Genomic DNA, 21,325 nt, shown 5'->3' on the forward strand with positions numbered 1-21,325 from the left:
GTGGAATTCATAACTGTCCATGCAGCAAAGTGAACAAACTACTAACACTATCCCAGCCCAACTCACAGATCTGATAACACCCCTCGCAAAGTTACAGGTGTCATTTTGTACCAGGCAGTACAATTATCAATGCACAAAAGTGATTTCTGTTCGGGCAGAGTGCAAACGTTTTGCATAAATAGTCACCTCACAGCTGCCAGTGTAATTAGTATTCATATATATATGCATCTCCCTGCTGTGAGTGCAAACTTGGCTTGCATAAATGAGCCCTTACTGCGGAGAGTACAATCTCAGTTTGCGCAAATATATGCTGCTCCTGGTGTGATCTGTTTGCGCAAATGTACACCTCACTGCTGCTCGAGTCATGTTACTATGTGCAACAGGACTGCAATTGGGCTCAAATCCAAAACGTTGGTTCTACTATCCACGTGATCTACCAGGATCGTTGTCTGAAGCAAAATCATCGAGGATCCCTTCCATCCCGCACACGGCATCTTTCAGCTGCTCCCATCCGGGAAGAGATACAGGAGGATCAGAGCCAGCACCACCAGGCTGAGGAACAGCTTCTCCCCACGGGCAGCAAGAATGGTGAACGACCAAAGGAACTGCTCACACTCACCATCCATTAACAATTAACAACCAACAACTCTAATATGTACAAAACAATATTTACTTGTATTGATAAAATACTTGTCCTGCATATGTATAGTTTGTCTGTATGTTTGGTTGTTGTGTCTGGTTGCACATCTGCGTGTTTTGCACAGAGGACAGGAGAACGCTGTTTCCTCAGGTGGTATATATACAATCAGATGTCAATAAACGACTCTGGAGAAACTCAGCAGGTCAAACAGTGTCCTTTATGTAGCAAAGATAAAGATACATAACCCACGTTTCAGGCTTGAGCCCTTCATCAGGGTACGGACAAAATGTCGGCAGGTGCCCAACAAAATGGTGGGGGGGAGGGGCACAGTCCCAAAGGCAGGACGTAATAGGTGGATCAGGGAGGGAACGAACACCAACAGGTTGGGGGTTGGTTCTGTGAATGGAGAGGGAAGGGGGTGTAGAGATGGAAGAAAGAAGAAAGATGGGGAAGGGAGGGAGAACGGGGAGTGGGCGAGCAGAATCAGGAGAAGTCTGTGTTAATTCCATCCAGTTGGAAAGAGCCTGGACGGAATATTAGGTGTTCTTGGTGGGATAGAACACAAGGTCATGGACAGACAAGTCAGCGCAGGAGTGGGGTGCAGAATTGAAGTGGCTGGCCAGTGGGAGATCCCCGTCACCGATGCGGACGGAGTGAAGGTGCTCAGTGAAGTGATCTCCCAGTCTGCGTCCAGTCTCTCCGGTATAGAGAAGGCCATAATGGGAGCACTGGATTACTCCCCATGGCTACAGAAATGAAGTGTTGCTTCACTTGAAAGGACTGTTTGGGGCCCTAAATAGTGGGAAGAGAGGAGCTGCAGGCACATACGGCACTTTTTGAGGACCAACACTGGATTTTCCATCTGGGCTCTCTCCAGCTGGACGGTATTAACACAGACTTCTCCGGTTTCTGCTCGCCCACTCCCCGTTCTCTCTCCCTTCCCCATCCCTCTGTCTTCTTTCCTCCATCTCTCCACCCCCTTCCCTCTCCATTCACCGAGCCATCCCCCCCTCCCCGTTTACTGCTGTGCCCTCCCTCCCTTCTCCACCTATTACCTCCTGCCTGTAGGGACCATCCTCCCCACTATCAGTTTGTTCGGGCACCTGCCGACATTTTGTCCATCCCTTGATGAAGGGCTCAAGCCCGAAACATTGGTTCTGTATCTTTAAGTTTGCTACATAAAGGATACTGTTTGTCCTGATGAGTTTCCCCAGCCTCGTGTTTTTACTTCAGCCACAGTGCGTAGACCTTTGTGTTTTAGTTACATTGGTTATGTATCTTTACTTCCTGTGGACGCTGCGAGACCCGCTGAATTTTCCAATATTTTTCGTGTTTTCCGTCATTTATCCAATTATCACTGCATTTTCAAAGTTACTAACCACGAAGGGCTCATAAACTTGTGAGTAAAGACACAGGCATTATGAAAATACAAGGGCTTTCTTTTTAGGAAACACTTAATTCAAATCAAGAAATATCACAGAAGGTCCTTACTTAACAATGTTGGGATGGTTCAGTTCCTTGAGAAGGGAGATTTCTCGTATCGCTGTACTTGGCACACCCTCCGTTTCTCTGAAAGGCAGCATGGATTTATGATTATTAGTTACATGACAAGTTACCATAATCCACCTCAAAGAGTGATTCTACCACCTGTTTACAAGATATCGCAACATCTTTTTTTCCCCCTTATTCAAACATGGCACCCCAGCATTTGTTGCCATTCTTCATCCAACATCACAAACCTGTTTGAACCAACATGCTGCCGGAAAGTGGTTTCCCCGAGCAGTTGCTGGAGAAGTTTGGAATCAAGCCAATGCTGTGGGTTAGGCCACATGCAAACCAGACCTGACATGACCAGACCTCCTTCCTGCAACATACTAGTTGGGGTCCAAAGCAATAACCCAGGAGATTTATGGTCACATTTACCAACACCAACTTTTCATTCTAGGATTATTTAATTAACCCCAAATTCCCCCATTATCTTGTCTCCAAATCATCAGTATAAGCCTCTCTACATCACCCATACTCAACTTTTGCTCATTGATGGTCCTCCCCAGGACTCTGCTCAAAGTTTCTGGGTCCCCTTCCCTGTGAAGCAGCCAAGTTTTGGTTTCTTCTGTACTAAGAACCATAGAACTACAGCATGAAAAACAGGCCCTTCTTGTCTGTGCTGAACTATTATTTTCTCTCCTACCTACTTACTTATATGTGCTGTGGCCCCCGTTATGAATGGCTGTTCTGCATTACCATTCCAGCAACATGAAAATGCTACTGTACCTATTAAATTTAGACATACAGCACGGTAACAGGCCCTTTCAGCCCACGAGTGCGTGCCACCCAATTCACCTACATTTTGAAGGGTGGGAGGAAACTGGAGCCCACGGGGAAAATCCATGCAGACACAAGGAGAACAGACAAACTCCTTACAGACCACACGGGATTTGAAGCCTGGTCCCAATCACCTGCGCTGTAAAGGTCTTGCGTTAACCGCCATGCCAACCGTGTCACCCTCCTACTATGAAGATAGAGGCCCCTATTCAATGTCATCTTCCAAAAATTCCAATTTGGCTTCCACTATTTAATTATACAGGGAGAGAGAGAACAAGGAGTTATAAATGAGTCACCCTGACATCAGGAGGGAAGGCTGGAATCTATTATTAAGGAAGTGGTAATAGCCCCATTTCATCACAATCTGTTAAATTAATTCAATACATGACTCTTAATCCCCTTACCCAAGTTTGTGGGCGATATTCAGAGAGGTGACGGAGGATGCAGATTATGGTCAGGCTAAGTGAATGGATATGGGAGGTGGGACATAATGAGGAAAAACAGAAAAATCATCCACTTTGGTAGGAAAAACCAAAGTCAAGTCAAATGGTGAGAGATGTTGGCAATCCTTTGGTGCCAGGGAGCCCTTGTGCATGAATCATTGAAAGTAACACAAAGGTCAATTAAATTTTAAATTATTAAATTAAATTTTGACATACAGCAAGGTAATAGGACCTTTCAGCCCATGAACCTGAACCGCCCAATTACACCCCTTTACCTCTTATGGACGCTGCAAGACTGGCTGAGTTCCTCCAGTATTTCTTTTGACTGTAGTCACAGCAATCTGCAGACTTTCGTGTTTCACGACCTCCAACGCTTTGAATGGTAGGAGGAAACCAGAGCCCCCGGGGAAAACTTACACAGACACGGGGAAGACGTACCAACTCCTTACAGATAGCGTGGGGTTCAAACCTCGGTCCTGATCGCTGGTGTTGCAACAGCGCTATGCTAACCATACTGCCCGTAAAAGATTAGCCATGGTGTTACTCACAGTGGAGACAGGATTGGGTCAAGGGACTGAATGGCTTACTCCCACTTCTTTATCTTATGTGCTACAGGTTGGGTACCTCTTATCTGAATATCCGAAATGATCCAAAATCTGAAACCTTTTTCATCCGTGGTCCCGCAAGGTAATACGTAATTGAGTTCAGAAATTCTGATCGGAGAACAGAACGTAGCAGACGCAAGTACAGTACGTTTGCGATTATCTGAAACGCCCAGAACCAGACGCATATTGGTTAACTGCATTTTTCAGATAACTGAGAAAGGGCTTTAAGCAGCCCAGTAGCATCAGCAGAATACTTGTATCGGCTGTTGCTGATCCCCAACACCTCCCCACAGCCGTTGCCGATCCTGCCCGGGAGGCCATTCTCCTTGATGACACCGGGACAGCGGAGAACCAAGTACAGCAGAGGGCAAAGAAGAAATGGAAAGAGTTACCTGAAACAAGGATAACCTCCCCATGGCTGACCTGCCAACTTCATGTTAAATATTCAAGAGAATAAATACTTACTCAAAATATGCCTCCAGTTGCTCACTGATGTTACCACACTGGCGCTAACAGCACGCCAAACCCCCACACAAGCACGTTGGGTGAACATTTTTTTTCAACTTGTGACGTCATGTTGCCGCTGAAAATTTTTTTGGATGACAGATTTTAATGGTTTCTGGATAATCGGAAATGTACTGTAGCGCTTTATTGAGTGTAGACTTTTCAATATATGTCTACTTCAGTTAATTTATGCATATGTAAATATTTGTAATGTAAATTCACGTATCTTTAAGTCTGAGTACATTTTTAAAATGGTGTTCCAAAATCCAAAACATTTCTGGTCCTGTGCATTTTGAATAAGACCTACATTATAAAGTACAGGTAAATTAATCCTTGGTTTTCATGTTCAACACTTGATTAGCAATCACACTCCAGTCCAAGCTGTCATTGGAAGAGATGATCAGGCAGACAGAGATCAAGATTCCAGGACATTCTCAAAGTCTCCTTAAGAAAGTGCAACAATCCCACCGACTTCTGGGAATTGCTAGCTCTTGACAGCTCCAAGTCACAGAGTCATGCGTCACGGAAGCAAAGTTTGCCCATGCCAATCTGTGGGGACCCAGAACAAGCCCTTCCAGTTTGTGCCAAACTATTGTTCTGCCCTGTCCCACTGAGCTGCTATCAGACCATATCCCTCCCATTCAAGTACTTGTCCACATTTTTCTTAAATTAATCTAATGTTCCAACACTAGCCCTCAAAATCTAGGCAATTCAAGTGCCAGCCATTCTTCATGGGGGCCATATCATGTTTAAGGAGAGGTGATGGACTGAAATCATAAAATATTTTTAATGTCATAGATAAAGAACAAAAGAAGCTAACTAGACTTGCCTGCTTCACAGGGAAGATGCTGCATAATGTTTGAGCAGAGTCCTAAGGGGGGGGGGGGGGAGAGGGGAGGGGTAGGGGGCACATTTCTAAACAAAATTTGAAAATGGTTCACCTAGAACCTCCTTAAATGCAGGGAGGAATTCTGCTTTCACCTCTCTCAAGCAGTGCATTGCAAGTACACTTTCTACATGAAAAGGTGTTCCCCCCATCCCAGTGGAGAATGTGCATTCAGGAGATCCACACCCTTGGGAACAGTGCAAGGAGCACATCACCACAAACCACCTGTACTGCTGTCAGGCATCTTCTGTCACACATTGTTAGCCTCATGAATTATCTCAGGGCCCAAAGAAAATGGACCCCAGTCCTCCTCAGACTCGAGGAAGATTCCACTATATGCAGCCTGCCTAACCTCTTCTCTGCAGTCAATATTCATGTCCCTCAGAATCACTGAGGCCAGATCAGAAACTTTAAAAGCCAAGTTGAGCCCACATCCAGGCGGTGCACTTTGTCACATGATCTACCGAACTGAACCTAAAATGCAACTCGAAGGGCAGAGGAAACCCCCCCCCCCCCCCCCCCCCCCCCGACTTGAATGTCACTACCTTCTGCGGAAGCTGTGCTGTTTCATTGCTCGCCTTGCAAGTGACCACATCGTTTTTCTGCACTTCCCATGCCCTTTTAGTTGCCCGTTCCGTGGTCTCATTCAAGAAAATCAGGGCAAACAATCATTGCACGATTTAAAACTCCCCAACATTAGGAAGCTTGGCACAGGGCTGTCGCTCGGTCAGGACTGAATAACACCAAGCCCTTTCAGGCCGTCGTGCCTGCGGGCGGGGACACCACAGCGGTCCCTTCGGAGGCTTCAGCACTCACGTGTCAAGTCGGATTTTCTTCAGGGCCACCACTTCTCCTGTCTCTTTGTTTTTGGCTTTATAAACCACACCGTACGTGCCTTCCCCTATCTTCTCCACCTTCTGGAAACTCTCCATCCTGTCTCCGTTGTTTCCCCCCTGCCTGAGCCGCCCCCGCGCTCCAGTGAACCAGCGGCGGCCCGGCTCTTCTGATCTGGCTACTTTCACGCCTGAAATTGACAAATGCTGTAACGATCAGCGCCGCGCCATGACACTGCCTTTCCCGCGCTCTCCCACCACCCCTCCTCATTGGCCCACGAAACATGAGCTGTGTGATCGTCACCAAACAAATTATTAAAGGAGCCTCATCTGCTTTTGCAGTGACTGGTCGGCTGCCCATGTGACTTTTTTTTCTCGTTGTTGTTAACGACTTTCCAATTGTAGTCTCGTCAGGTCGTCCCTGAAGCCAAATTTTTCTTTTAAAAAAAACTTCTGGAAATGCCAGAGGAGTGAGAATCAATTCTTAAAAATGGAACAAATGCAAGTTCAAAGGGCGGTGATGCAAACAAAAAGGAGGCTGGAAGGCAGGAGAGGTCTGCGGTGAGATGTTTCCTCCATTGCATACAGTTATTGTTGGTTACTCAATATATGGAGCTGGCCCACTGATAACTCATACCTCATGACTCCTCCCCCTTGGTCCTGGGCCATAAAGGTCGAGCCACCTCTCATTTTCTCTCCATTCCTATACCTGGGCCAGCAAGGTTCTTCTGTATATTGAAGCTTTTTGTTCCCTCAGCCTATTCTTGGTGGTTGCTGATAGTGCACTATGAGGTACAATGGTAAAAGGAAGAAATTCTTTCTTCTTTTCTTTGGCTTGGCTTCGCGGACAAAGATTTATGGAGGGGTATGTCTACGTCTGCTGCAGGCTTGTTGGTGACTGACAAGTCAGATGCGGGACAGGCAGACACAGTTTCAGCGGTTGCAGGGGAAAATTGGTTGGTTGGGGTTGCATGTTGGGTTTTTCCTCCTTTGTCTTTTGTCAGTGAGGTGGGCTCTGCGGTCTTCTTCAAAGGAGGTTGCTGCCCACCGAACTGTGAGGCGCCAAGATGCACAGTTTGAGGCGAGATCAGCCCTCTGGCGGTGGTCAATGTGGCAGGCACCAAGAGATTTCTTTAGGCAGTCCTTGTATCTTTTCTTTGGTGCACCTCTGTCACGGTGGCCAGTGGAGAGCTCGCCACTGAAGAAATAGTGAAAAAGCATCTCTCTCTCTCTCTCTCTCTCTCTCTCTCTCTCTCTCATAGGCTGAAGCAATATCGTGGATGTGGTTGGGGTGCACAGTATCTGGAACCGCTACGGGTGAATGTTTTTCCACCACGTCTTGGGTAACATCCTGAACAGCGTGCTCTGTTTTTATCAATGGACATGCATGGATAATCATAATTAATACAAATGCCAGAGGAGTGAGAATGCTTACTGTAATTCTTTTGGAATCTTGCTAAGATACATCCAGAGAAAACCAGCATGTGATTTTGTGTAGTAACACACAAGTGTAAAGCTCCTATCGAAGTCTGTTCGTGCACAATTCCCATTCTTCCTAACAGTTCCTTTCAACTTGGGATGACTTTGAGACATTAATTTCTCTCTTAAAGATTCAGAACTGCCGTGTCTGTAGAAGGATTCAGGATTGCTTTGCCTGTAGAAAGCAGAGAGTAGTAGTGGACGGAAAGTATTCTGCCTGGAGGTTGGTGGCTAGTGGAATTCCGCAAGGATTTGTTCTGGGACCCCTGCTATATGTAATTTTTATTAATAACCTAGATGAAAAAGTGGAAGGAGGGATGTTATATAATCAGAATAATGTGAACTATTTTGTAACTGTGTAAGAATACACAATCAATAATGTGTGTGAACAGCTTCCTGAGATGGTGGAAGGTGTCAGTAAGTAAAGTTTCTTTTGTTATTTGAATCTTGCATCTCTAACTTATTTAAGAAGCCTCCCAAGTAACACAGAAATAACATGGTGGCAACGGTAATAAGAGAACAAGAATAAATCCATATAATTGGTTGTAAGTCACTGAAATCCGAAGGGGAAGAAGAGGAGAAACATTACTGAAAAATGGCTGGAGCAACAGCAGTTCTCCCAGTGATGGACGGGGAGGCTGAAGACACTGTTGAATCGTTTAAAAAGTTTCAGCTGAAGTGCAATTTAGCATTCAAAAGCTATTTTAAAAATGCAACAGCAGAGAAGTTGGTCAGTTATATACTTCTCTTGTGTAATGGAGGATTTAGACCAGCTTATGCAAGAAGGGATGCAGTTGTATCAGAAGACAATCTAAATTCCACCATGAGGCCCAGAGATGCAGTTGTCTTTTGTTGGTCGCAGACTGTCAGGAGACCTTGGAAGATAAGTAAACCATTTATTCAGGGTGATGGGCTATGAGTAAACAATTTTTGGGTAATATAAGCCATGGTCCTGCTGCTGAAGTTTCACTCTCTGAGGGGTGGAAACGTCTCTCAGCAAGAAGAACTTCTGGAGTCCAGCTAACATCCCGGTCAGGGGAGGTGGAGAAGCTGCAACCGGCGCCCTGACAACCTACTACAAGTGTGCGGTCATTGCCTCGCTTCGGCAGTTGGTACCAGTCCAGACGTTGATAAGTATAATTGGGAAGGGCTTGCATATTGTAGTTTGAAATCAGCTTTTGAATTTGTCATAAAGATTTGTATAAACTGAAGTGCTCTCGGTGTGTGTCTGTTTTCTTTCGGTAGCTCAAACACTGTGACCAATCTAAAACGAACAAAGTGAGAGGTACAATTTTACCCAGGACATCTGGACAGTGGAGTGAGGCCTTGACTTATTTAATAGCTGAGAGCTTACAGAAGTGGAGAAAAATGATCCCGAGCAGATATTTGCAAAGTTTGCTTCTCACCTTGAAACCACATCTAATCATAGAATTAAACACTATGAATTTCAAGGCTTAATGCAAGAGACTGATGAAACTGTTGATAACTTCCTCACTAGACTAAAAATTGTTGCTGCAAAATGCAGATTTAAGGATATAGAGGAAAGATTAGTTGATAAACTAATACGGGGGAGTGCCCGTCGTGAAGTGCAAAAGGCTCTTCTTGGGAAGGATAGCTTGAAGCTGGCCGAAGCTATAGACATGTCCAGAGCCTTCGAAGTCATGAGGACGCAAATGAAATCCTTATCTATGCAGACCCACCCACAGCAAAGAGAAGGAAGGGTCGATGCTATAAAGAATGCAATCAGAAAAGTTCAAACCTCCAAGACCTGCAGGAAGTGCAGCAGACAACAGCCCTTCGATGACCGAAACAAATGCCCCGTCTATGGTTCTGAATGTAGAGCCTGTGGTAAAACAAACTACTAGGCGAAGATGTCTCAGTCTGGTATGAAGAAAACAGTAATACCAGTGAAGAAAAAAGACAAGAAGAAGATCCACCACATAAAAGGAAACAACAATGAGGATTTCAACACCCAGATACTGGACATGGAATCCATACATCTTCACAAGATGTTGGGCGAGATGAAAGAAGGAAGTGAGTTGCACACAAGAATCCAAATACAGAGGACAATCCAGAACAAGCTTACGATATTTAACCTAAAGGTGAAGCTGGATACTGGATCACAAAGCAACATCCTTTCACTCAGAGCCTTCCACCAGATGTTCTCAGAGAACATAATAAAAGGGTATTCAAAATACAGTGCATTGGAAACAGCAAATGTCACATTAACGGCCTATGGTGGACCCATGATCAAGCAGTGAGGGAGAGCGAAGATCAATGGCTGCCAAAAGGGAAAGAACATCCTCTGTACATTCTACGTGGTAGACACAGACGGACCAATAATTCTAAGTCTGGTTAGCTGGCAGGAGTTGCAATTGATCTCTGTCAATTATGAGATCCAGATGAAGAAGATATGCCAAAAGTACAAAAACACACAACAAAAAGAGGAAATGTTTTCCACAGAAGTACCTGCCTGACCATGGCCCACAGTGGGAGCAGACTTGTTCACCGAAAATCAAGAGTGGTGTTTAACAGTAGCCTGTTACTACTCTGTTTCCATTCGTCAAAAGGGTGAAAGACCTGAGAGCTTCAACTATTACCTCTGAAATGAGAGCGGTCCTTGCTGAACAAGGAATACCTGAGCAAGTAATATGTGACAATGGAATACAATTCCTGTCACAAGGATTCAGAAAGCTGGCTGCAGAGTATGCATTTGTTATCACGACATCATCTCCATACTACCACAGAGGTCACGGGTTCATTTGAATGACTAGTGCAAACTGTGAAACACACACAAGCTAAGTTTTGCGGAACAGAAGACCCATACCTAGCTCTTCTATCATTACGAGCAAGACCTTTAAGGGCTGATGTGAAGTTCCCGGCAGAACATCAAAATGGCAGGAGATATAAAACAACTCTGCCAAGCAAAATACACCCAACAGAAGACCAGGAGGAAACTAGAAGAAGACTGGCTGACACACAAGAAGAATGACGCCAGCATTATAACAAATATGCAAAAACATTGCCAGAATTCTTCAGAGGGCAGCATCTGCATATTTAAGAGCCGATGTTGAAAACATGGACCCCAGCAAAGGCCATCAGAGAAGCGGAGACACCAAGATCATACATTGTCAAGGCAGACTCTGGCCATCAGCTGAGGAGGAACAGAATTCACATCCGGCCAACACAAGATGTGATGAACCAGAAAGCTTTAATACCAGCAAAGCCTGCAACACCAATATCAAGTGAGGTATCAAGTGAAGAGACCACAACCACTAATACAGAAACATCAACACAGCAGTTGTCAGGTGAAGCACAACAATTACATCACCTACACATGTACCAACAACACAGAGCCTGATGGTCGCAGCCAAATCCACAAGATGGCGAAGGAACATACTGCTGCTAGTGCGATATCAATAAGAACTATTTAAAAATAGTTGTGTAAATAAATTAGTGTACAAGCTCAGTTACTTAAATTGCACTGGAAAGAAAGTGATAAAGAACACTGCATTTTTCTTTATCTTGAAAAGAAGGGATATTATATAATTGGGATAATGTGAACTATTTTGTAACCTTGTAAGAATACATGCTGTCGACCTCTGTCCATGCTGCTGAAGATCCAGCTGCGCTGGGTGGGTCACGTCTCCAGAATGGAGGACCATCGCCTTCCCAAGATCGTGTTATATGGCGAGCTCTCCACTGGCCACCGTGACAGAGGTGCACCAAAGAAAAGATACAAGGACTGCCTAAAGAAATCTCTTGGTGCCTGCCACATTGACCACCGCCAGTGGGCTGATATCGCCTCAAACCGTGCATCTTGGCGCCTCACAGTTTGGCGGGCAGCAACCTCTTTTGAAGAAGACCGCAGAGCCCACCTCACTGACAAAAGGCAAATGAGGAAAAACCCAACACCCAACCCCAACCAACCAATTTTCCCCTGCAACCGCTGCAACCGTGTCTGCCTGTCCCGCATCGGACTTGTCAGCCACCAACGAGCCTGCAGCTGACGTGGACATTTTACCCCCTCCATAAATCTTCGTCCGCGAAGCCAAGCCAAAGAGAGAAAAGAGAAGAATACATCCTTCTCACTGTTGTAACTGTAGTGCACTACTGTGGGGTGTATGTATATGTGAGAGTGTAAACCATTTTCTGAGATAGTGGAAGGCATCAGTAAGTAAAGTCTCTTCTGTTATTTGAATCTTGCATCTCTAAGTTATTTAAGAAGCCTCCCAAGTAACTTCAGAGACATAACAATGGGTCAGTCATTTGTGGATGATACAAAGGTTGGAGGAGTTGTGGGTGGCAATGAAGATCGTTGTAGGTTCCAAAATAATATAGATGGGATACAGAGTTATACAAAAAAGTGGCAGATGGAGTTCAATCCGGATAATACATAGTCCCCTCATATCAGGACACCATAATATTTGGGATATTGCAATGGGATGTATATTAAAGCAGTCATGTTCAGTACTTCGTTGCATATTGCTTGCATGCAATGACTGAAGTCTGTGATCCATAGACATTCACTAGGTGCTGAGTATCTTCTCTGGTGATTTTCTGCCAGGCCTCTGCTGCAGCCGCCTTGTTTTGGGGGTTTGTCCCCGTAAGTTTTTTCTTCAGTATATGGAAGCCCTGCTCAGCTGGATTTAGATCAGGTGACTGACTTGGCTATTCAAGAATTTTCCAGTTTTGAGCTTTGAAAAACTCCTTTGTTGCTTTAGCAGTCCATTTGGGATCATTGTCTTGCTGTAGGATGAACTGCTGTCCAACAAGTTTGGAGGGATTTGCTTGAACTTGAACAGATAAGATGTTTTTATACACTTGAGAATCCATTTTGCTATTGGCCATCAGCAGTTACATCATCAATGAAGATAAGTGCCCCAGTACCTGTGGCAGCCAGACCTGCCCATAACACCCCCACCACCATGTTTCACAAGTGAGGGGGTATGATTTGGATCTTGGGCAGTTCCTTTACACCTTCACACTTTGCTCTTACCTTCACTTTGATACAGGTTAATCTTGGTCTCATCTGTCCACAAGACCCTTTTCCAGAATTTTGCAGGCGCTTTTAAATACTTCTTGGCAAACTGTAATCTGGCCATCCTGTATCTGTGGTGAACTAGTGGTTTGCATCTTGCAGTGTAGCCTCTGTATTTCTGTTCGAGGTTTTCTGTGGACAGTAGTCACTGACACACCCACTCTTGCCTCCTGAAGAGCGCTTCTTATCTGTCGGACAGGCGTTTGGAGATTTGTCTTCATTACGATGAGAATTCTTCTGACATCAGTAGTGGAGTCTTGCTTAAAATATCAGTCTCAATTACGGAGCACACCAATATGCTCTTTCTGCTTAATTTAAAGTTTAAAATTTAGACAAACAACACAGTAACAGGCCCATTCGGCCCACGAGCCCCTGTCACCCAATTTACACCCAGTTAACCTTCAACCCCCAGTATGTTTTGAATGGTGGGAAGAATCTGGAGCACCCGGGGAAAGCCCATGCAGATAGGGAGAAAGTACAAACTCCTTAAGACAGGACTAGATTCAAACCTGGGTCGGTGGGGTTGTAAAAGTGTTGTGCTAACCACTGCCCTGATGTTCCAAACAGATATTTTGATCATACAAAGGTTTGGGTGATGTCTTACTGTTTTATTCTTGTTTTTCAGCTTCTCTGACTTTCATTGACACAACTCTGGTCCTCATGTTGAAAAATGGCAAGTACAGATTCCAATGGTGATCAAGATCTTAGAAGCTCTCTTAGCCCAGCTCTCTTATCCCTGCACCAATGAAGCAATTAAACATAAAAAGTGTTGTAATTTCTACATGGTCAAACCAAAATATACACAAGTATCCTTGAATAAAATCTGGAATGTGCACTTTAATCACATGTGAATTGTTTGATTACAAATTTGAAACTGTGGAGCAAATAAAGGGCCTGTGACAACTCATAAGAGGAAAAGGTGTATCAAGAACATAGAGAATCCCAGTATTAGCTACTCATCTGCCTGCATCCCTAATTTTCCTGGTGTAATATTTCTCAGACAATAAAAATAAACAGGTTAATGTTCATGTATACAATGGATTATCAGGTCAGTGCAGAAGGACATCAGTTTGCAGGGGCAAACAATTTAAATAAAATTTGGAAAATCTAAGTGGTATTCAGTCAGAATGGATCAACAGTATGCAGACTTGCTTTATAGCCACTGTGCATAATGGAGGACCCATTAGTATTGGTGTCCAGCAGAATCAATGTTACATATTTTGAAACAAAATGGGAAGCTCAGTGATGTGCTGGGTGTGGCCACTGTCCCACAGCCCAGATACTCAGGTTCAAACCTAACCTCCAGTGCTATCCAACACAATCTGCTGGAGGATTCTGCTGTGTTCTTAGCCCCCTGGTCTACTCACACTCAATATCACCAAAACCAAGGAGCTGATTGTTGACTTCAGGAAGGAAAAAGCAGAGGCATATGATCCTCTAAACGGGAGGTTTGCTATGACATTGGAAACCCTGGGAAATTTCTACAGATGTGTGGTGGAAAGTTTGCTGACTGGCTGCATCATGGACTGGTATGGGAACACCAATACACCTGAGTGCAAAGCCCTGGAAAAGGTCGTGGACACAGCCCAGGGCATCACAGGGAAAACCCTTCCACTCACATAACACTCTAAGTATTCCCGATGCCATTGGGGCTCTGTGATTAGTAAAGGATTGCTTAAGGTGGTATGTGGGTGGGAAGAAAAAGGTTGAAAACCACTGTTTTAATCATAACTAATTGAGTAGTTATGTGCACGGTTTCATAACTCCAAAGGAAATGGGCCAATGACATTTTTTCTCAAGCAAAATATTTCAGAAACAATTGGGTCTCGAGCAGTGATTCTCAACCTTCCCTTTCCACTCACATACCACTTTAAGCAATCCCTTACTAATCACAGAGCACCGATGGCATAGGGATTATTTAAAGTGGTATGTGAGTGGAAAGAAAAAGGTTGAGAACCACTGATCTCTGGGGAACGCTGCCGTCGGAGAGCAGCAGCAATCATCAAGGATCCACACCATCCAGAATACACACTGTTTTCGCTGCTGCCATCAGGAAAGAGGTGTAGGTGCCACAAGACTCGCACCACTAGGTTCAGGAACAGCTGCTCCTCCTCCACCATCAGACTCCTCAACAACAAACTCCATCAGGGACTCATTTAAGGACTCTCACTTGTGCACTTTATTGATTTTCTTTTTGTGCTCTTTGTATTGCACAGTCAGTTTGTTTACATTAATTATCTGTTTACAGTTCTTTTATTTGTTCATATGCATGCGCTGTGTACAGTTTTTTTGGCAATATCAATAAGTGGTAATTCTGCTGCGCCTGCAGGAAAAAGGAATCTCAGGGTTGTATGAGATGTCATGTATGAAATCTGAATCTGAATTCATTGGATCAAGCAGTATCAGTGGGATAAAAAGGGTGATGTTTCGAGCCAAATCTCTTTGTTACTGTTAAAGCATTATAGAGAAGGCAGGATAGTGGGGGGGTGGGGGGGGGGGTGTGGTGAAGCAGGGGCCCCACACGGGATTAGAAAACCGGGCAGAATTGAAACATGACAGAGGCAGAGAAGTGGCAGATGCCAGTCGAAGGGATGGAAAGAGGGGAAATATTTCTGAGAAGGTCACTCTAGTCAGATTACTTCCTGTGTTCTGTTGGGTAAGTTTAGGCTTTTATTTAGTGGGTGAAGAACAGAAGGGATAAAAGAATGAAAATGATAATTTGTGATGTTTTTATTTCAATTCGTTCTGTCAGAATTCAGAACACTTTCCCCTTTTGTAAAATGAGGGTACTTGTGTTCATGTTTAATGTTTTCATCATCAGTTCTGTGAAACATTTGTGGTCATGAGATACTGGGATGACATTCAAAATTGGAAGCAGTGCAAAATGAAGTCACGGGGCAGTCCCCAAATGAGAGGTCTGCACTGAGGAATGACTGGAATTAAAGTGGATTTTCAGCCTTGAGAAGAGGCATCTAAGAGGAATCTTACAGAAGAAGATCACATGTAACCTGCTAAATGTAGGAAATTACAGTATGGGGTAAGTATTTTCCACAGAATGTTGTGGAGGCCTGGAATGCCTTGCCAGGGATAGTGCCAGAGGTTGGAACAATAGGAGCATTTAAGAGACTCATAGACAGGTACATAGATGGAAGAAAAATAGAGGGTTACAGGATAGGAAGGGTTTGGTATATTTTAAGGAATATATGGGTTGGTACAACATCAAGGGCCGAAGGGCCTGTACTGTGCAGTAGTGTTCTATGAGACCAGAACAAAGTGAGACAGATTCATACTAATCATTGGCAGATTTGAAACAGGTACAAGTCCTTCTTTACACATAAGGTATACGAGTCATGGGGACAGGAATCTAGCAATCACTTGATCAATGGTAACTTTACCATGCAAATATTGTATCTTCACAGACTGACTGCTCATTATTTTTCAGTAAATCTAAACGCTGGTCCCAGCATGGCCATTAGCATTCCTCGTTGAATTGATTAATCCCCTGGCTCTATAGCGTGAGGTTACAGATTGCTATAGTACACGTTTCTGCTGCCACCGATGGTCCAGATTTAGACTGCCACATCTGTTTGGAGTCCATCTTTCTTAGCACAACGCTGTTGCCACACAACCTGATGGGCAATGCCCTTGGTGTGAAGATGAAACTTTGCATAATCACTGTACAGCCATCACTTCTGCCAATGGCATCACAAACAGATGCAGAATCTGAATTTATTGTCATAAACGTGTCACGAAATTCGTCGTTTTGCAGCAGCATCACAGTGCAAACATTTATATAAACCTCCTTACAAAATAAATTTAAAAAATGCAAGAAAAAGAAAAAGTCTAAGAGAGGCAGTGTCTGTGGTTCATTGATCATTCAGAGATCTGATGGCAGTGGGGAAGAAACTGTCCTTGTGCCGCTGAGTGCTCGTCTTTAGGCTCCTGTACCTTTTCCCTGATGGTAGCAGAGTGAAGAGGGCATGGCTGGGTGAAACTTTGAGGATAGAGGCTGCTTTCTTAAGACTCCATCTCATGTCGATGTCCTTAACGGAGTGAAGTCTGGTGCCTGTGATGTTGCAGGCTGAGTTAACAACCCTCTAGAGTTTATTCTTGTCCTGAGAGTTGGCACCTCCATACCAGACGGCGATACAACCAGCCACAATGCTCCCCATGGTACACCTTAAGAGGTTTATGAGAGTCTTCGGTGACGTACCAAATCTTTTCAAACTCCTCACAAAGTATAGCCGCTGGCGAGCCTTCTTCATGATTGCATCTCCAGGAGAGATCCTCGGAGAATTTAATTCCCCCCCAGAAATTTGAAGTCCTTGACCTTCTCCATTCGGGAGCCCTTGATGAAAACTGGGCTGTGTTCTCCTGATGTCCTCCTGAAGTCCATAATCATCTCCTTGGGCTTGCTAACACTGAGTGCACGGTTGTTGTGACACCACTCAATGAGCTGATCTATCTCCCTCCTCATTCCATCTGCTGCAAGTAGATTGGTGAGGTTGAGGTCAAGTGATTTAATTCCAAGTGTTCTCTACCTGTTACAGGACCAGTCTAGCAGCTTTGTTTGTAGTGGTTCTGCTGAGCCATTATTGGGGAGGGTGGTGATCCCTGTCATAAATATATTCCATGTTTTTGTTACGTTCAGTGTTTCTTCTAGGCATTGTTCAACACAGAAGAACAGAGCTGAGGGGGAGTCAGAAGGGTGAACCAAGAGATTCCCTTGTCATTGCCTTGCTGATGTTATTTTTCCAAAAAGAAAATTTACTCACAATAAATTATTTACAAAAAAGAACACCATTCAAAGTCTTTTCACATCCTTCGTATCATATCCATACATTTCCATCCATGTTCCATTTGTTCTTGAATTAGCACTGTTGCCACCACTCTGGCAGAAGTAAAAACAAAAGTCTGCAGACACCATGGTTGAAGTAAAAACACAAAATGCTGGTCAACAGTGTCCTTTATGTAGCAAAGATAAAGATACAGAACCAACATTTCAGGCTAGAGCCCTTCATTAAGGTGTGGAAAAATGTCAGCAGGCGTCCAGACAAAAGAGTGGGGGGGTGGGGTGTGGTCAAAAAGGGAGGGGACAGCAGTGATCAAGGGGAAGCGGGATGGCTGAGTGAAGGGAGGGGAAAGGAGGGAGGAGAACTGGTATGGGGAAGGGAAGGAGTGGGAAAAGGAGAGCAGGTTAGCAGAAACCGGAGATGTCGATGTTAATGCCATCTGGCCGGAGAGGGCCCAGAGGGAAAATCAGGTGTTGTTCCTCCAATTTGCGGGTGGTCTTGGTGGGATAGTACATAAGGCCACCACTCTGGCCCCTTGTCGTTACTCTCCCCTCTGAGGGGCTTGTCTGGTCTGATGTCATGATAATTCATGGGTTCAAAGGTCAGTTAAAGATTCCGATGACGGTTTCCTTCTACCTGTATATTTCTGCATTGCCACTTCAGATTTCAGATGCATTGTTCGAGTACATACAGGACACCATATACAACCCTAAGATTCTTGTTCCTGCCAGAGAGGCAGAATGACCACTTACTGGTAATGCGAACTTAAATTGGCTCACCCTCTCCACCTCTGATCTCCCAATGATCACCTATGAATTTCCCTTCCTGAAGTCAACAATCAGCTCCTGAGTTTTGGTGACGTTGAGTGCAAGGTTGTTGTTAATGCACCATTCAGCCAAGTTTTCAATCTCCAACCTGTACACTGACGCATCCCCTTCTCGTGGGTCTGTCTTTATTTACCAGCCATGAGACCAGGTTCCTCATGTCTTTCCCAAAGGTTCGTCCTCACTAGCTGTTAGGAAGCATGTGGCTTTATCTTTATTTCCTCCAGCTGACAGAAAGACAGCTAAATTGGGAACTCAGCAGCATAAACAGCTGTGAAACTGTGTCTCATAATTTGGCATTGAGCGCTGGTGCCTGCAATCAGCATTTTACACATCGCAAGTACATGAACCTGCAAGAACTAGATGTTCTTTGCACCTTTCAAAATAAACATACACATCACGGTGGCTGTGAAACCGAATTCTGAGTCAAATGGACTGCAAAGATAAACTCTGGCTTCTTTATTCCACTGCAAATCATTTTCTTAAACCTCTTCCTCTCTGTCTTCCTGTTTCACATCCACTAACAATTAGAATCGGGTTTATTGTCATGAATGTGGCACAAAATTCCAGAAGAGGACAACAGAATTAATTTCAAAGCAACAGGCCAGTACAAATTCAAAAGGATAAAAAGGACACGTTCAGCCCTATAAACCTACAACTATTCTATGAGATAGAGAGAAGCAGGGAAAGAGAATCACATTGCAAAGGTAACAGACACAAAAAGAGAACAGAGGGAGAGAGAGAACCAGAAAGGTAAAGTAACAGCAAGCACAAGATCACAAATATTATTCACTGCCAGGTATGTTCAATAAATACTGATCACGAGAATGACAGAAGTGGTTGTATTACTGTCTGGTATGGAGGTGTTTGGGTCACGTCTCCAGAATGGAGAACCATCGCCTTCCCAAGATCGTGTTATATGGCGAGCTCTCCACTGGCCACCGTGACAGAGGTGCACCAAAGAAAAAGTACAAGGACTGCCTAAAGAAATCTCTTGGTGCCTGCCATATTGACCACCGCCAGTGGGCTGATATCGCCTCAAACCGTGCATCTTGGCGCCTCACAGTTTGGCGGGCAGCAACCTCCTTTGAAGAAGACCGCAGAGCCCACCTCACTGACAAAAGGCAAAGGAGGAAAAACCCAACACCCAACCCCAACCAACCAATTTTCCCCTGCAACCGCTGCAACCGTGTCTGCCTGTCCCGCATCGGACTTGTCAGCCACAAACGAGCCTGCAGCTGACGTGGACTTTTACCCCCTCCATAAATCTTCGTCCGCAAAGCCAAGCCAAAGAATTATAGTGAAGTCTTAAACAAACCCGGCAAGGTCACACCTGACATTTCATCTTTCGTACTGAACAGACAAGCTTCTCTCTAATGTCACTGTGCTGAGGGTCAAGTTAACTCTTGGTGATTTACATGCTCAGAGGGTATCGGCCTTCAATTCAATTTAGTGCTGTTCTCAGCTGACACTTTTTTAAAATAAACATACAAACTTTATTCAACTACAACATTACAAACACAAAACACACATAGAACTACAACTAAAACCAAAAACCACCATAAACACGTGGGAACAAAACCGTGAGGTGCAGTAATTATGACCACCTTTGTATCATGTATCAAATTAAAACGCGATTTTCATCATCAACCACACATGCGATCCCCTGGGGGGGGGGGGGTGCAATCCCTGAGCTCGGCCACCGTCCCCTCGGACACTGCGTGTTCCTGCTTCAACACCGCACTGCCCCAGACGTAACCCCGAAAGTCAGCTCTCCCCACCCCCAGCTCAACTGACACTTACACAGTGACATTAATAAAGACACCCTACATCTCTATGTCTCCCTTTCTCAACCTCTCTCCCCCTCTTTTTCCCTCTCTTTTCGTCCCACTTTTATTGCCCCTTTTCACTCTCTCCCACTTTTCTTGATTTCCTTCTACTTCCCTTCTTTCACCCTTCCGCCACTCTCTCGCCATTTTCTCCCCTCTTTGTTTTACCCTTTATCTCCTGCCATGCCAAAGCCCTGCATTGTCCTCCTTTTGACCCCTCTCCTTCACTTCCTTTCTCTACTCAACCTCCTTTTCATCCCTAACCATCTCCTCGCAAAACCAAGGAGATGATTGTAGACTGCAGGAAGGAGTCAGGGGAACATGACCCAGTCCTCATCGACGGCTCAGTAGTGGAGGGGGTCAAGAGCTTCAAATTTCTTGGTCTCAATATCTCTGAGGACCTGTCCTGGAGCCTCCACGTTGAAGTAATCATGAAGAAATCTCTCCAGTGGCTATACTTTGCGAGGAGTCTGAGGAGATTTGGTATGTCATCGAAGACTCTCATAAACTTCTACAGGTGGACCGTGGAGAGCATTCTGCTGGTTGTATCCCTGCCTGGTATGGAAGTGCCAACACTCAGGACAAGAATAAACTCCAGAGGGTTGTTAACTTGCTCTGTGACATCATGGGCACCATCGAGGACATCTACAAGCGGCAGAGATTTAAGAAAGCAGCCTCTATCCTCAAGGACCCCCACCACCCAGACCATGTCCTCTTCACTCTGCTACCATCAGGGAAAAGGTTCAGGAGCCTGAAGGCGAGCGCCCAGCGGCACAAGGACAGCTTCTTCCCCACTGTCATCAGATTCCTGAATGAACCACAGACACTGCCTGACTTTGACTTTTCCTTGCACTATTTTCATTTATTTTGTAAGATGGTTTTTAGAAATGCTTGTGCTGTGACGCTGCTGCAAATCAATAAATTTTATGACTTAGTTCATGATTCTGACTGATGACTCTCGGTAAGCCTGATGAAATTGGATCACTTAAAGGGAACTGTAAGATGACTGTGTCTGGATTTCTCCAGCAGCTCTCAAAAGGTTAAGTTTATTGCTGTTTGTCTCATTGATGTCACAAGTAGGCTGCGCTTGCCGTCATTTGATGATTCCAACTTATTTATGTGG

The 21,325-nt window shown here is 44.6% G+C and overlaps 1 protein-coding gene and 1 long non-coding RNA gene across 5 annotated transcripts in view; one reads left to right on the forward strand and one right to left on the reverse strand.

The window, feature by feature from the left end:
- The window catches only part of cdk2 (cyclin dependent kinase 2), a 45,277-nt gene extending 38,781 nt beyond the window's left edge, over positions 1 to 6,496 (reverse strand). For 3 of the 4 annotated variants that reach the window (XM_069905573.1, XM_069905571.1, XM_069905574.1), the window contains exons 1-2: positions 6,220 to 6,496; positions 2,132 to 2,209 (exon numbers count right to left, since the gene is read on the reverse strand). In XM_069905573.1, the coding sequence (XP_069761674.1) occupies positions 2,132 to 2,209; positions 6,220 to 6,335 (194 nt within the window). In that variant the 5' untranslated portion in view covers positions 6,336 to 6,496. The other variant, XM_069905572.1, reaches the window with a different exon arrangement.
- A 60-nt stretch (positions 6,497 to 6,556) lies between these two features.
- Positions 6,557 to 13,597, forward strand: LOC138747108 (uncharacterized). The gene is made up of 2 exons (XR_011347311.1): positions 6,557 to 6,797; positions 13,382 to 13,597. It is a non-coding gene; the product is annotated as an uncharacterized lncRNA (long non-coding RNA).
- The last annotated feature ends 7,728 nt before the right edge of the window (positions 13,598 to 21,325 follow it).

This window comes from Narcine bancroftii, chromosome 12 (assembly GCF_036971445.1).
Source record: "Narcine bancroftii isolate sNarBan1 chromosome 12, sNarBan1.hap1, whole genome shotgun sequence".
Lineage (NCBI taxonomy): Eukaryota > Metazoa > Chordata > Chondrichthyes > Torpediniformes > Narcinidae > Narcine > Narcine bancroftii.